A 13,362-nucleotide genomic window follows, 5' to 3' on the forward strand; every position below is an offset into this window, starting at 1 on the left:
GTCTCAGAGATGGAAAAGGACAAAAGAGCAAAAAAGGATGGGGAACGTTACCAAGTGTAATAAGAGGAAAAGAGAGTTCGATATCACAGAAGCCAAGTGAAGAAATTTTATCAAGAGATTCTGACATAATCAATTATGTCAACTGCTGCTATTAAATAAAATTAAAGCTGAGAACTGACTACAGTTTTTAAGTATGAGGAAGTCACTGGTGACCTTGAGAAAGGTTATTTTGGTAGAGTAGGAAGGCAGAAGTCTTGAGTGAGCTTGAGAGAAAATGGGAGAAGAGTACCTGATGATAAACATTATGTCACATTTCAAGGAAATGTGCTACAAAAGGAAGCCCAAAAGCCAGGATGCTACCTAGAAGTGGATATGCAGTTAAAGAAAAGGAGGTTGGTTACCTTTTAAGGAGATGTTTACCTGTATGCTTAGACAATAATGGGAATGGCTACAGAAAGGAAAAAAAATGATGTAGCAAAGATGAGAGAGAATTATTGGAGTTGTTATTAAGTAGGCAGAAAAGGATGGGATTGAGGAGCTGTTTGGATAAATTCATGTAAATTTTGTCCATCTACATTAATCAGTGAGGCCCTGATCTAGGTGTTGTGGATATACAATAGAGAATGGCAACAAAAATAAGTTTCCAGGGAATTCCCTGGTGGTCTACTGGTTAGGACTCAGTGCTTTCTTTCTTGCTTGCTTTTTTAGGGCCGCACCCATGGCATTTGCTAGGGGCTGAATCAGAGCTACAGCTGCTGGCCTGGACCACAGCCCCAGCAATGCAGGATCTGAGTTGCATCTTTGAACTATACCACAGGACACAGCAACGCCAGATCCTTAACCCTCTGAGCAAGGCCAGGGATAGAACCCGCAACCTCATGGTTCCTAGTTGGATTTGCTTCTGCTGCACCACAACAGGAAATCCAGGACTCAGTGCTTTCATTGGCTAATTCTACTCTCCTTAGTTGTCATCTGGGGAATGTTACCTGAATCCCGTATGGTAAAATGAAGGATCTATCCCTTCAATATGTTCCAATAGCATGTTCTCAAACCCACCTACCTTAATTGTTTACTGACTAGATTCTGAAGCACTTAAATGTAAGAAACATAACATATTAATAATTTTATCACTGACACAAAGCACAGTACACAGCCTAATAGTGGGGATCAATATATTTATCTTTTTTTTTTTTTTTTTGGTCTTTTTGCTATTTCTTGGGCCGTTCCCACGGCATATGGAGGTTCCCAGGCTAGGGGTCGAATCGGAGCTGTAGCCACTGGCCTATGCCAGAGCCACAGCAACGCGGGATCCAAGCAGCGTCTGCAACCTACACCACAGCTCAAGGCAACGCCGGATCGTTAACCCACTGAGCAAGGGCAGGGACCGAACCTGCAACCTCATGGTTCCTAGTCGGATTTGTTAACCACTGCGCCACAACGGGAACTCCCTACTTTTTTTTTTTTTTTAAGGAAGTTCCCAGGCCAGGAGTCAAATCAGAGCTGCAGCTGCCGGCCTACACCACAACCACAGCAACACCAGATTCGAGCTGTAGTTGTGACCTATATGGTAGCTCACAGCAACACCAGATCCTTAACTCACTGAGCGAGGCCAGGGATCAAACCTGCAACCTCATGGATACTAGTCGGGTTCATTTCTGCTGAGCTACAATGGGAACTCCTTCATTCATTTTACTAACTAAAGTTTAAATTTAAATGGCTACAGGTGACTAGTGGCTACCATACTGGACAGTGCAACTCTAGATTTAACCATTGATTTGCAAGAAACACAGAAGGGCAATGAAAATGTTCAACTAACTAAAAAAATAAAATCGGCAAAATCATAACTGAGGAAAACTATACAGGACAAATGATTTAGTTCCGTCAATAAATAAATGTCTTGGAGTTCCCACTGTGGCTCAGCGCATTAAGAACTGGACATAGTGTCCATGAAAATGTGGGTTCAGTCTCTGGCCTTGCTCAGTGGGTTAAGAATCCGGTATGTGGCAAGCTGTGGCATAGGCTGCAGATGTGGTTTGGATCTGGTGTTGCTGTGGCTGTGGTGTAGGCCTGCATATGCAGCTCTTGACTTGACCTTTAGCCCAGGAACTTCCATATACCATAGGTGTGATTATAAAAAGAAAAAAAGACAAAAAATGTCAGGATAGTAATTACTCTAGTGTTGGGCAGGGACAAGGCCATAGCAGGAGCCGGGAGAGAGTGGGCTTCTGAGCTAGATAGCAAGGTTTTGTTCATGGGTGGTGGTTATAATGATATTTGTCATGTAATTCATAAAAGTGTACAGGTAAATTATATATTTGTTTACTTCAACCATAAAAGTTAAAGCTGTCTGTTCTGACACTAGCTATGAGCAGTTGTTAGACTTACATAGCTTTATAAGATTACCTCCTCATAAGGTGAAAAGCACAGATGCAATGGAAATGAACCTGCATTAGGAGTTCCTACTGTGGGTCAGAGGTTAACAAACCCGACTAGCATCCATGAGCGATCCCTGGCCTCGTTCAGTGGGTTAAGGATCTGGCATTGCTGTGGCTGTGGTGCAGGCTGGCAGCTAGAGCTCCAATTTGACCCCTAGCCTGGGAACTTCCATATGCCGTGGGTGCGGCCCTAAAACACACACACACACACACACACACACACACACACACGCACACACACAAAAGAAAAGAAATTAACCTGCATTATAATATTAAGGGGAAGACCTTAAATACCTTTACCTAATATAAAATAATGACTTGCATCAATTTATTTCTTCACCATAAAGGGAAATTTTAATCTAAATCTGGTTTGATTTGTTCTCAATTAGCCCAATAAGATTTACTATTCCACTGCCATGAGAATAATGGCACATCTACTCCATATCTTAAAACTTTAAGATGCTTTGCTACAGTACTGATACTTATTCTAAAGTAAACTGGACATACTTTTCATTTTGCAGTTCCTGTATTTTCTTTAAATTTTCTCTGTTTTTTTCTTCAATTTCTTCCTTAAGTTCCTTTACCTGGGTTTTATAAAGTGTCTGCAAAACAAGTGATAAGAAAAATTAAGTGTTTGTGGTGGGTTAAAAACCAGTTTGATAGTTTATTATAAAGTTAACACATGAGCCAACAATTCCAGTACCAAGTATTTACCCCAAACGAATACAAATATATATCCATACAAAGTCTTATATATGAATTTTCATTGCAGCTTTATTCACAATAACTCCAAACCAGAAAAAAAACCCAGATATCTATCAACAGATGAATTTTTAAAACTGATGTACTCATACTCCTCCACAACAAAAAGGAATGAACTACTGATATATACAACATGATAAATCTAAAAAAGGTTAAGCTGTGTGAAAGCAACCAGGTGCTAAAGAGTAGGTACATGATTCCACGGAGAAGAAATTGTGGAACAGGTGAAAATAATCAACAGGACAGAAAGTACATCAATGGCTGCCTGCAGATACAGCTGGGTGGAGAAGAAGGAAGGCCAGGAGGGAACTTTTTAATGGCGAAGTAAAGGTTTTATATGTTGATTGTGGTGGCAGTCACACAGTATACACCCTTGTCAAAACTTACCAACGACTCAAAATGGGTACAATTTATTACACAGAAATTATACCCCAAAGGTTTATTAAATACTACATTGATTTGGGAAAAACATTATAAAAAAAACCTAGCAAGCATAACTTATTCAAAGGTAGTTCAATTCTTGAAGTGCACAACGTTAGAGAAATCACTTCTCTTTTGGGTGATGAAGTGGGAGGTTAGGAGAGGTAGAAGAAATACCTATAAACAAGATTTATCAAGTGTTCTGTTAACTTATTACACAACACTGATTCTTATAAAATTCACTACCTTTTTTGTCAATTCCATCAACAAATATTTAATTCACTGTTAGGTGCTGAAGTTAGAGTAAACTTCCCATTCCATTTTTTTAAAAAAATCTTTTTTGCTTTTTTTTAGGGCTGCAACTGTGGCATATGGAAGTCAAATCGGAGCTGTAGCCTCCGGTCTATACCACAGCTAGAGCTGCACCAGATCCAAGCTGAGTCTGCAATCTATATCACACCTCATGGCAACACTGGATCCTTAACTCACTGAGTGAGGCCAAGGGCTGAACCTGCGTCCTCATGGATACTAGTCAGGTTCTTACTGCTGAGCCACAATGGGAACTCCCCAATTCTAAAGTCTATGCATTTTTTTTAAACTACCCTTTTTAGTTTAAAAGACAAGGAAAAAAAAAATAGTAAGGTCCAGCAAATAGCTGTGGAGAACTACTTTTATACTCTACATTTAATTATCTAAGAAATAGCACTTCTCTAGGGAAAAAAATACATTTCTATGGGAATGCAAATGAAGAATGATGTCTAATTTATGTAGTTTAAATGTTTACAATTTCTAAAATGAAATAATCCATTTTGCCTTTAGGAATCAGATTCTCTTTTCTCTGACTTCAATTCCTGAATTTTATGAGTAATTAATGAGGAGATTAAAAAAAATCAGATTTGAGAGCCTACACTAAAGAAAACCTTAAATTTGGTTTATAATAGCTTATCAAATTTAACAGCATCTAACCTAGTTTTTCACAAGCAATGGAATAAATCCTAACTAAAGACAGGGTAATATTTCATATTGTTTTTACAGAAGCAAAAATCAAGAATCCATAGGAACCACAAGTCATTTGACATCCATCTCAAAATATGAAGGCAATGAATGATTGTTCTGTGGAATCCTAAAGGCAAGAAGATGTACATGATATTATAGACCACTTTTAAGTCAGTACCACACACTTTCAATAATTAGGGTTAATTTACACTCAAGAAAAGGTTTTTTTCAACAATCTTGAATGTAAAAAAAAAAGGTTTTAAACATGTTCCACTGACAGTACAATAAGCCAAGAAGAAATATCCAAAAATAGAAAGTCACCATGTTTATTAGGAGATAAGCAGAAAGAGCAGAGCATGAAGCTCTTAATTGCGTTAAATTCTGTAGAGTTTTAATAGTGTCCAGAAATCTGGGGAAATCATTATTTCCAATAATGCTCACACTTGGTTTCTAAGGCATGTTTACCAGTGCAACTCAAACTCCATGCATTTGATTACAATGCATAAAGCTCACAAGAAAGGTGGCTGCCATCTAACAGTAATGGGGCAGCTAGGTATACATTAAGTTGACATGGCATGCCACAAGCTTGGCAACCAAAAGAAATAAACAAAAATTCAAAGGTTTCAACAAAGCCTCAAATCATTAGCCATAAATTTTGATCAACAGTAGTAGTGAAAACAACTTGGCCTGCATTAAACAAAAAAGTGATTTTTATGGAGAAAAAGTTTAACACGCATAAAGTGCACACAGAGGTAAAGGAGGAAAAGCTTTTTAAACATTAGTTATACCTAAACTATATGTAGTTATGCTTATAGATGTATGTATGTAGGCCACTGTAATGTTCATGCATGAACCACACATGATAATACTGGCACTTGAAACCACTAGAGTTTGCTACCAGATAGAGCCCTTAAAAAGTTTTTTTTTTTTTTTTTGGGGGGGTCACACCCATGACATGCAGAAGTTCCTGGGCCAGGGATCAAACCGGTGCCACAGCAGTGATAACAATGGATCCTTACCCCTCTAGACCACAGAGAACTCCAACAAAGTCTTAAATGTAGCTCCAGTTTGAAAGGAATTCTGGAAATACTTGCAAAAACAGTCATGTCAACTTAAACATGAAAATAGATTCAGAAATTAAATGGAGAGACTGGAGGTAAGAAAGGGGAAAAACCCACTTTATAATCATTTGAAAAAGAATCACATTTCACATAAAAAATCTAAATACGCTTTTTTTTTTTTTTTTGTCTTTTTGCTATTTCTTGGGCCGCTCCCGCGGCATATGGAAGTTCCCAGGCTAGGGGTCGGGTTCCCAGGCTAGGGGTCGAATTGGAGCTGTAGCTGCCAGCCTACGCCAGAGCCACAGCAACTCGGGACCTGAGCCGCGTCTGCAACCTACACCACAGCTCAGGCAACGCCGATCGTTAACCCACTGAGCAAGGGCAGGGACGGAACCCGCAACCTCATGGTTCCTAGTCGGCTTCCTTAATCACTGCGCCACGACGCGAACTCCTAAATACTTTGTTTTGAGTCAAGTTTTGAAACAGTCTATATGTTAAAAATGATTCTCACCGAGAAATATTGCTCTGCTTCAAGCTGATCTTGTAGCTCCCGCATCTGCCCTTCATTTCCTCTGTATTGTCTTCAGACAAAAGAGAAAACAGTAAACAAATGTTTCTATTTACAGTAGACTATTATTCTTTGTTTCTTAAAGTTGCTAAATTAAAAAAAGTTTACTAAAATGACTTCTGTTTAAAAAAAACATCATACCTCATTACACAGTATTATTACACTAGTTATATTTGGTTAGGCCACATTGTCTGGTTCCATGTTATAAAAGCTCCTTATAAAATGATACTATGAAAAGAAAAAGGAACCCTTTTCTACTGAAGATCACTTTCAGGAGCGTATTAATTGTAGGTTAAACCAAAATGCAAAAATAAAAGATTTTGGGGGTAAATTTTTATAGAGAAAAGCTTTCCTGAGGTCCATTTAAAATGTCTTACGTAGTAAGAAAACAATTAAAAATTAACACATTTAGTAAATGAGAATTATTCAGTACTATATTTTATGGTCAATTAAGCAGAAGGGTAGGGTGGAAATGAAAACTCAGAAAATAAGAAGGGAGGCACTAAAAACAACTGAAAGGAGGAGTAACACAGATAAAGAGGCGAGTACATGTAAATACATACATGAAAACACTGCTCACAGAGAGGAACAGGTTCAAAAAAACAACCCAAAGACAGCTATTCAATGATGAACAATTCCATATGTAGCTGCTGGGTCTTCATACTAGGTAGTAATAACCTTTTATTTTTAGCATATGATTGACAAAAAGTACTCAGATGAATGCTGAACAGAAATTATTTTGGGAGAATAAAACTAAAACACATTACCTGGTAAAAACAGTGGCTCTAAAAGGTGGAAAGAATTTTACCAATACAAACCAACAACATCAAAACTGACAATTTTATTCAAGAGTTATAGTGTTTAAATGAAGCTGACAAATGAAGTTATATATTTGGGGGAAATAAAATCACATAATTATGCATAAAATATGCTCAACTCCGATATTAAATTTCTGAAGCATGGCCTTACACAAATTCTCAAAGTATTGCTTTGTCTCTGTTTTGAGTAATCAGGCATATCACATCTCAGAATAGAAGAAAAGGACATTCTGTATTTTGAGATGGATCAAAGAAACAAAATAAAACGAACAAATTCAGGGTCATCAAGTCTAGTTCTAGTCTCTAAATAAAGAAACCCTGAACAATTCCTTCCATAAGGTACTAAATCCTTAATAAAAAGGTTATTTTTGACTTTCTTAATGCTGGTATGAAGAGACATGACTTTTGTGAATATGAAAATCATGAGAAAAATTTTTTCCACCATAAACAGACTTGTTGTAAAGTCAGTGGTCTTTTTTTTCTTTTTTTTGGTCTTTTTGCCTTTTCTAGGGCCGCTCCCTTGGCATACGGAGGTTCCCAGGACAGGGGTTTAATCAGAGCTGTTGCTACTGGCCTGTGCAGCAATGTGGGATCCGAGTCACACCTGCAACCTACACCACAGCTCGCGGCAACACCGGATCCTTAACCCACTGAGCAAGGCCAGGGATTGAACCCGTAACCTCATGGTTCCTAGTCGGATTCGTTAACCACTGCACCACGATGGGATCTCTTAAAGTCAGTAGTCTTGATAATGTCTGTTTTCCCTCTTTTAAAGGCCTGTATTTATTTAGTAAACCTGTCCTTCCAAGACCTCAATTTCCTTGCAAACTTTCTTTGCAAACACATTTTTAAATTTTTTCTAAATACTTTTCCCTAAGTCCTTCGTTCACATAATCTATACACACATAAAATAACAAACACATAAGCGAATGCTGAACATATAAAGAAATCATGAATGTTATTTCTGAAACTTACTTTGTAAGCTGAGCTAACTCAAATTCTAATAATCTTTTTGCTTCCAATAATGTATTTATTTCCTGTTTCATCTGCTTTTGTAAACCTTTTAAATTGTCTGACTCAAATGCTTGAGTCTTCAATTCATTTTGTAACAATAGTCGCTTATTTGATTCCTGCTCCAGTTGGAGGGTTAGATTCTTAACCTATGAATGAGAAAAATAATTGTGATTATAAATCTCTTAAATAATTATTAGACATTACTGTAAAGAATACTAATCAAGTACATTATAATTCCTTATACAAAAAGACTATTAGTATTCTAAAAAGTCTCCTCTGGTTTCTGCATTTATTACTGTAGAAATTTATCATTAGGTCAAATTAATTCCCAAATTTCAGATATGAGATTTTGGGTCAAAATAAATCTGGTTTCTTTGTACTCTAACCTGTAAGGAAATTTTTGAGTAGGTAACTTTTTGGGGGGACATTCCTAAATGGTATTTAAATTTACCTGTTCATTCAGAAATGTTTATGCTCTAATCTATAACCCTTTGAAGTTTGCAAAACAAATTGAGTATATATTTAACTCAACTTGAATACTTATCAACTGCTTATTAGATGTTAGGGCTGAAAAACTTAAAATTCTTTTTTTAAAAAAATTCTTATGTTTATAATGCTTTACGATTTACTGTTTACTTTGCTAGTCCAACCACTGGCCATTCTCTGAATCCTAATGTATTCCTCAGATCCTCAACCATGACAAACTCTCCATTACTGCACAGTTACTGCACGTGCTGGTCTTTCTTACCTTCATTTATTCTTTCTTACCTTCATTTATTCTTTCTTCAGCTCTTAAATGTCATACCCTTAGTGAGACCTTTACCTCTTGGACATGATTAGTCCTAACACTCTGGTATGTCCTCTTTAAGTATGTCATATGCTAGAAGTTACCATTTTAGTATGTCTTTCCCTTTGGGTAGTAAGTTCCGCAAATGTCAAGACCACAGCTATCTTATTCAGTATTCTAACTCCTAGCAAAGAACTAGGCGGATAACATGGTCAAAAGTTATATGTACATATGTATTTTTCTTTTTTGGGCCATACTTGTGGTATACAGAAGTTCCCAGGCCAGGGACTAAACCCGTACCACAGCAGTGATCACTTTTGTCTTTACTTAAAAAATGTTTCCTCTACCAACGCAGGCTTCTGACGTTCACACTACCGCCTTTTCAGGTCTTACTCAACCTATAAAATATAAGTGATGTCCTATTCCTACCTTGTGAAGGCTTTTTTCCTCATTAGTCTAGTCGTCTTCTCTAATTGACAGATGTGGACTAATTACTTTCAGTCTTACAATTTCTAAAGTACATATACTAATCACTAGGATATAATGTCACTTTATTTCCTTATTTACTGCTTTATAAATGTGTACCCTGTGTTTTCTATCAACCTAAATCAGACAAGACTCTGCAGTTTAACATTTCTTTTGAAATCTAAAAGCATTGATCTTCTTTAGGATTAGGATTAACCTTCTTAATAAAGAAGGTTTTGTTTTTGGCTGTTTTCTTAAAAAACAAATGGTCAATTTCTTCAGGGGAGGGGCTGTGACACTTCCATACAGTTCTACTGTCACAGTGCAAAATGGTATAGAACCTGTGGTGTGAATGTTCAATAACTATTTGAAGATGAAAATTCTAGGAGCTAGGGATCTAATGGTGACTTCACAGCAATGAACATATACAAATGGTTGTTTTATTCAAATCTCCACCATGTTGTTTAAATCATAGGTAATTTTCAGTCATTAACAATGATTTTCTCTTTCATAAGATGAACAAAATTAGTTCTTATTTTTCTTACTTCATCCTCCATTCTTTCTTTATTTTCGGTCAAATGCTCTAGTTTCTGCTGAGATTGTTTTAGATCAACGTCTAACATGGAGCACTGCTTCTCAATTTGAACAACCCTATTTTCAGCTTTCTCTCGAGCTTCTCTCTCTTCCTTAAGCTTTTTCTCCATCTCTGTCAAAGAAAAAGTTATAAACATTTAAAGAAAGACTAATTTAATACTTTTCACTTTTTTTTTTTTTGGTCTTTTTGCTATTTCTTTGGGCCGCTCCTGCGGCACATGGAGGTTCCCAGGCTAGGGGTCGAATCAGAGCTGTAGCCATTGGCCTACGCCAGAGCCACAGCAACGCAGGATCTGAGCTGCGTCTGCAACCTACACCACAGCTCACGGCAACGCCGGATCGTTAACCCACTGAGCAAGGGCAGGGACCGAACCTGCAACCTCATGGTTCCTAGTGGGATTCGTTAACCACTGCGCCACGACGGGAACTCCAATTTTCACTTTCATAGGCTGTGTAAGACACATTGGTGCCAAAGATCCTTTTAGCCTTGGGATCTTTTAGAGCTACTCTTTACAGAAGTTCTAACATTATGAATTATTTGTATATTGGGATCTCTAAAGGAAGAGAGTCATAAAAATATAATTAATCCTCCAAACCCAGCCCATGACCAATGATACGAAAGATTATTCAGTGCCATCTTCAGATCAAAAGGTGAAAGTATAGCTGGAAAAAAGCAAAGTATCTAAGGAGAAAAATGGAGGTAGTTCAGATAAAAGTAAAAAAATTAGGTTGTGGTTACTGATTTATACCTAAGCATTGTTCCAGAAAAGTTTCAGGAGGCTTAAGGCTGCGATACTAACTTTATCTTTTATTTTTTTGGCATCGCCTGCAGCATGTAGGACTTCTTGGGCCAGGGGACAAACCTGAACGACAGCAATGACACTGTTGGAGCGTTAAACTGCTAAGCCACCAGGGAACTCCCAAACTTTAATTTATGCAAATCCAGATAAATAAGATTCCATGACAGAATATTTAAGCATTATCAGAAGATACTAGTCTACAGTGAGGTTCCAGTTTTTTGTTTGTTTGTTTTGTTTTTTTAATGGCAGCACCTGTGGCATATGGAAGTTCCTGGGCCAGGGACGGAATCCTAGCCATAGTGGCGTCCTACACCACAGCTGAAGCTATGCTGGATCCTTAATCTTCTGTGCCGGGCTGGGTATCGAATCTGCACTGTCACAGAAACAAAGCTGGATCCTTAGCCAACTGCATCTGAGCAGGAACTCCCGTAAGGTTCCTTTTTCGACATATGTTAACTAAGGTTCTGGAGGTTAATTTTCTTTTCTTTCTCTCTCTCTCTCTCTCTTTTTTTTTTTTAAGGGCCACACCCAAGGCATATGGAGGTTCCCAGGCTAGGGGTCCAATCGGAGCTGTAACCGCCGGCCTACACCACAGTCACAGCCAATGCTGGATTCTTAACCCAGAGGCAGGCCAGGGATCCAACCTGCCTCATGGATGCTAGTCGGTCGTTTCTACTGAGCCACGAAGGGAACTCCCTGGAGGTTAATTTTCTAGGATCTTGCAACTCCTAAGTTGCATCATCAGGATTCAAACTTAATAAATCTGCTTTTTCACTTTCAGACTGTCCTCTAGGTGACAAAATAGAAACCATCAGAATGGAGTTTTCTGAATAATTCCCAGATTTCTGGCTTGGGCTCCTGGATATTGAACACCACCATTATCCATAACCATGATAGTATCTGCATTTACTGAGCTTTCCATGCAGAGGCATTTTAAATGCGTTTTCCAATCTAGTTTTTTTTTTAAATAGTCATAGGGTGGCTAAGAGGCAAAGCATATTTGTTGGATTACAAACCTGGGCTCAGAAAACTAAATAGCCATTAACCAAGACAGTAAGAACAGGGGTAAGAACAGATAAGACACATAAGATCACAAGTTTTCCTTTAAATAAACTGAATTTAAGGTGCCAGATGACACTTCCAAGTTACAGTAGGTTAAAAATTGAGTAGAAGTGAAGGAAAGGAAGACATCTTTTTAGAAATTTGGTTATAAAAGGATGGAATAAAAGAGTGGCAATCAGTAAGGATCACAGGTTGCTATAAGGCTTGTCTTATTTTGTTTTTAAGATGGGAGACACTTGTGCATGTTTACAACAACTAAAGATTCAGTAGAGAAAAAAAGGTTGAGAAGAAAGAAAAGAAAAAGAAATAATAAGTTCAGATAAGAGACTGGATCTGAGTACAGCTAGAACCTCTTAGTGAGGACAGGAAGAGAATCACCCTCCTCTAAGATGAGAGGGAAGATAATGAAGATGGGCAATGCGGTAGGACAGGCTAAGTTAGAGAATTAGCTTCTGAGAAGTTCACATCTTTGCTTTCGCAATTTTTTAAAACAGGAGAATGTTCACCTAAAAGCGAATGATAAATGCCATAGGAAGCAAGGAGAGAAAGAGAAGTTTGGAAGAAGAAAATGATGAGTGATTTACATAAAAAAGACAGCTCAGCTGAGGCTGGAGACAATATACTAGGCTAACATCCATCTGAAGAACTATCTGAAGTGATGCAAGTGGCTGGCTAGTCTGATCTAGGGTTGTATTCAGAGGTATAATACAGTGGAAATACAAAGGAATGAAGGAGTTGAGGGTACAAAGCAAGAAAACAGGTGAATTAACAGACAATGAATTCCAGACTAGATCTTGAAGAAAATAAAGGAACAGGCTGAAAAACTATGAGAAAAGAGAATCCATTGACTTTTATAGGAAGTAGAGAGTAGTAGAGTAAGGGAACTAGTAGAGTAAGGGAAACTATGATTTTTAAAAATGAAAGATCTCAAAAAAGAATAAAAGGAAAGCACCCTTATCCCAGATCCTCGTTTACAATTTCTAAGAGTTTGAACTGCTATAAAAATGAAATTTTAAACAAAATAAATTTTTGGTTGGCATTATTTAAAAACCATTCACGTAGAAAATATTAAAACTGACACTTACCACACATTGCAACAGACTTTGCTTCTTCAATAGATTGATGTTTGTCAGTTAAACGAGCTTTGGTTACTTTATGTTCATTTACCTCTTGTTCTAACCGCTGCTGTAATGATTTAAGCTTATAATTTAAATCTATTTCTAAATTATTCTTTTCCTATAAAATGAGAAGGAGAGTCATGAGATATGCTGTACAAAAGGCACATCATTAAACCTTACATTCATTAATATCTCATAAGAGATAACATATAAATCACATTGGCCTGAAATGTGATACCATATTTACTTAAATATTTTTATTCAGCACATAATTTTATTCTTTCTTGTGTATTTCACGCTATTTATACTGTCTTACTTTAAAAGTCACAATAAGCACATATAATTAAAAGCAAAATGTCACTTTTCTTTACCCCTCCACTTCTTTCCATCTGAATCACTAGCCATGGCTCATGGTAGGACAGGGTTTTGTTGAGGAGGTTTTATTGCGAGGATCAGAAATGA

At 37.4% G+C, this 13,362-nt stretch overlaps 1 protein-coding gene across 2 annotated transcripts in view; it reads right to left on the minus strand.

Moving 5' to 3' along the window:
* Positions 1-13,362, minus strand: part of ROCK1 (Rho associated coiled-coil containing protein kinase 1) — a 147,982-nt gene that overhangs the window by 29,314 nt on the left and 105,306 nt on the right. Inside the window, exons 18-22 of one of the 2 annotated variants that reach the window (XM_047793875.1) lie at positions 12,868-13,018; positions 9,872-10,032; positions 8,036-8,220; positions 6,186-6,255; positions 2,943-3,037 (exon numbers count right to left, since the gene is read on the minus strand). In XM_047793875.1, coding sequence (XP_047649831.1) covers positions 2,943-3,037; positions 6,186-6,255; positions 8,036-8,220; positions 9,872-10,032; positions 12,868-13,018 — 662 coding nt within the window. The remainder of the gene's footprint in view (positions 1-2,942; positions 3,038-6,185; positions 6,256-8,035; positions 8,221-9,871; positions 10,033-12,867; positions 13,019-13,362) is intronic. The other variant, XM_047793876.1, reaches the window with a different exon arrangement.

This window comes from Phacochoerus africanus, chromosome 8 (assembly GCF_016906955.1).
Source record: "Phacochoerus africanus isolate WHEZ1 chromosome 8, ROS_Pafr_v1, whole genome shotgun sequence".
Lineage (NCBI taxonomy): Eukaryota > Metazoa > Chordata > Mammalia > Artiodactyla > Suidae > Phacochoerus > Phacochoerus africanus.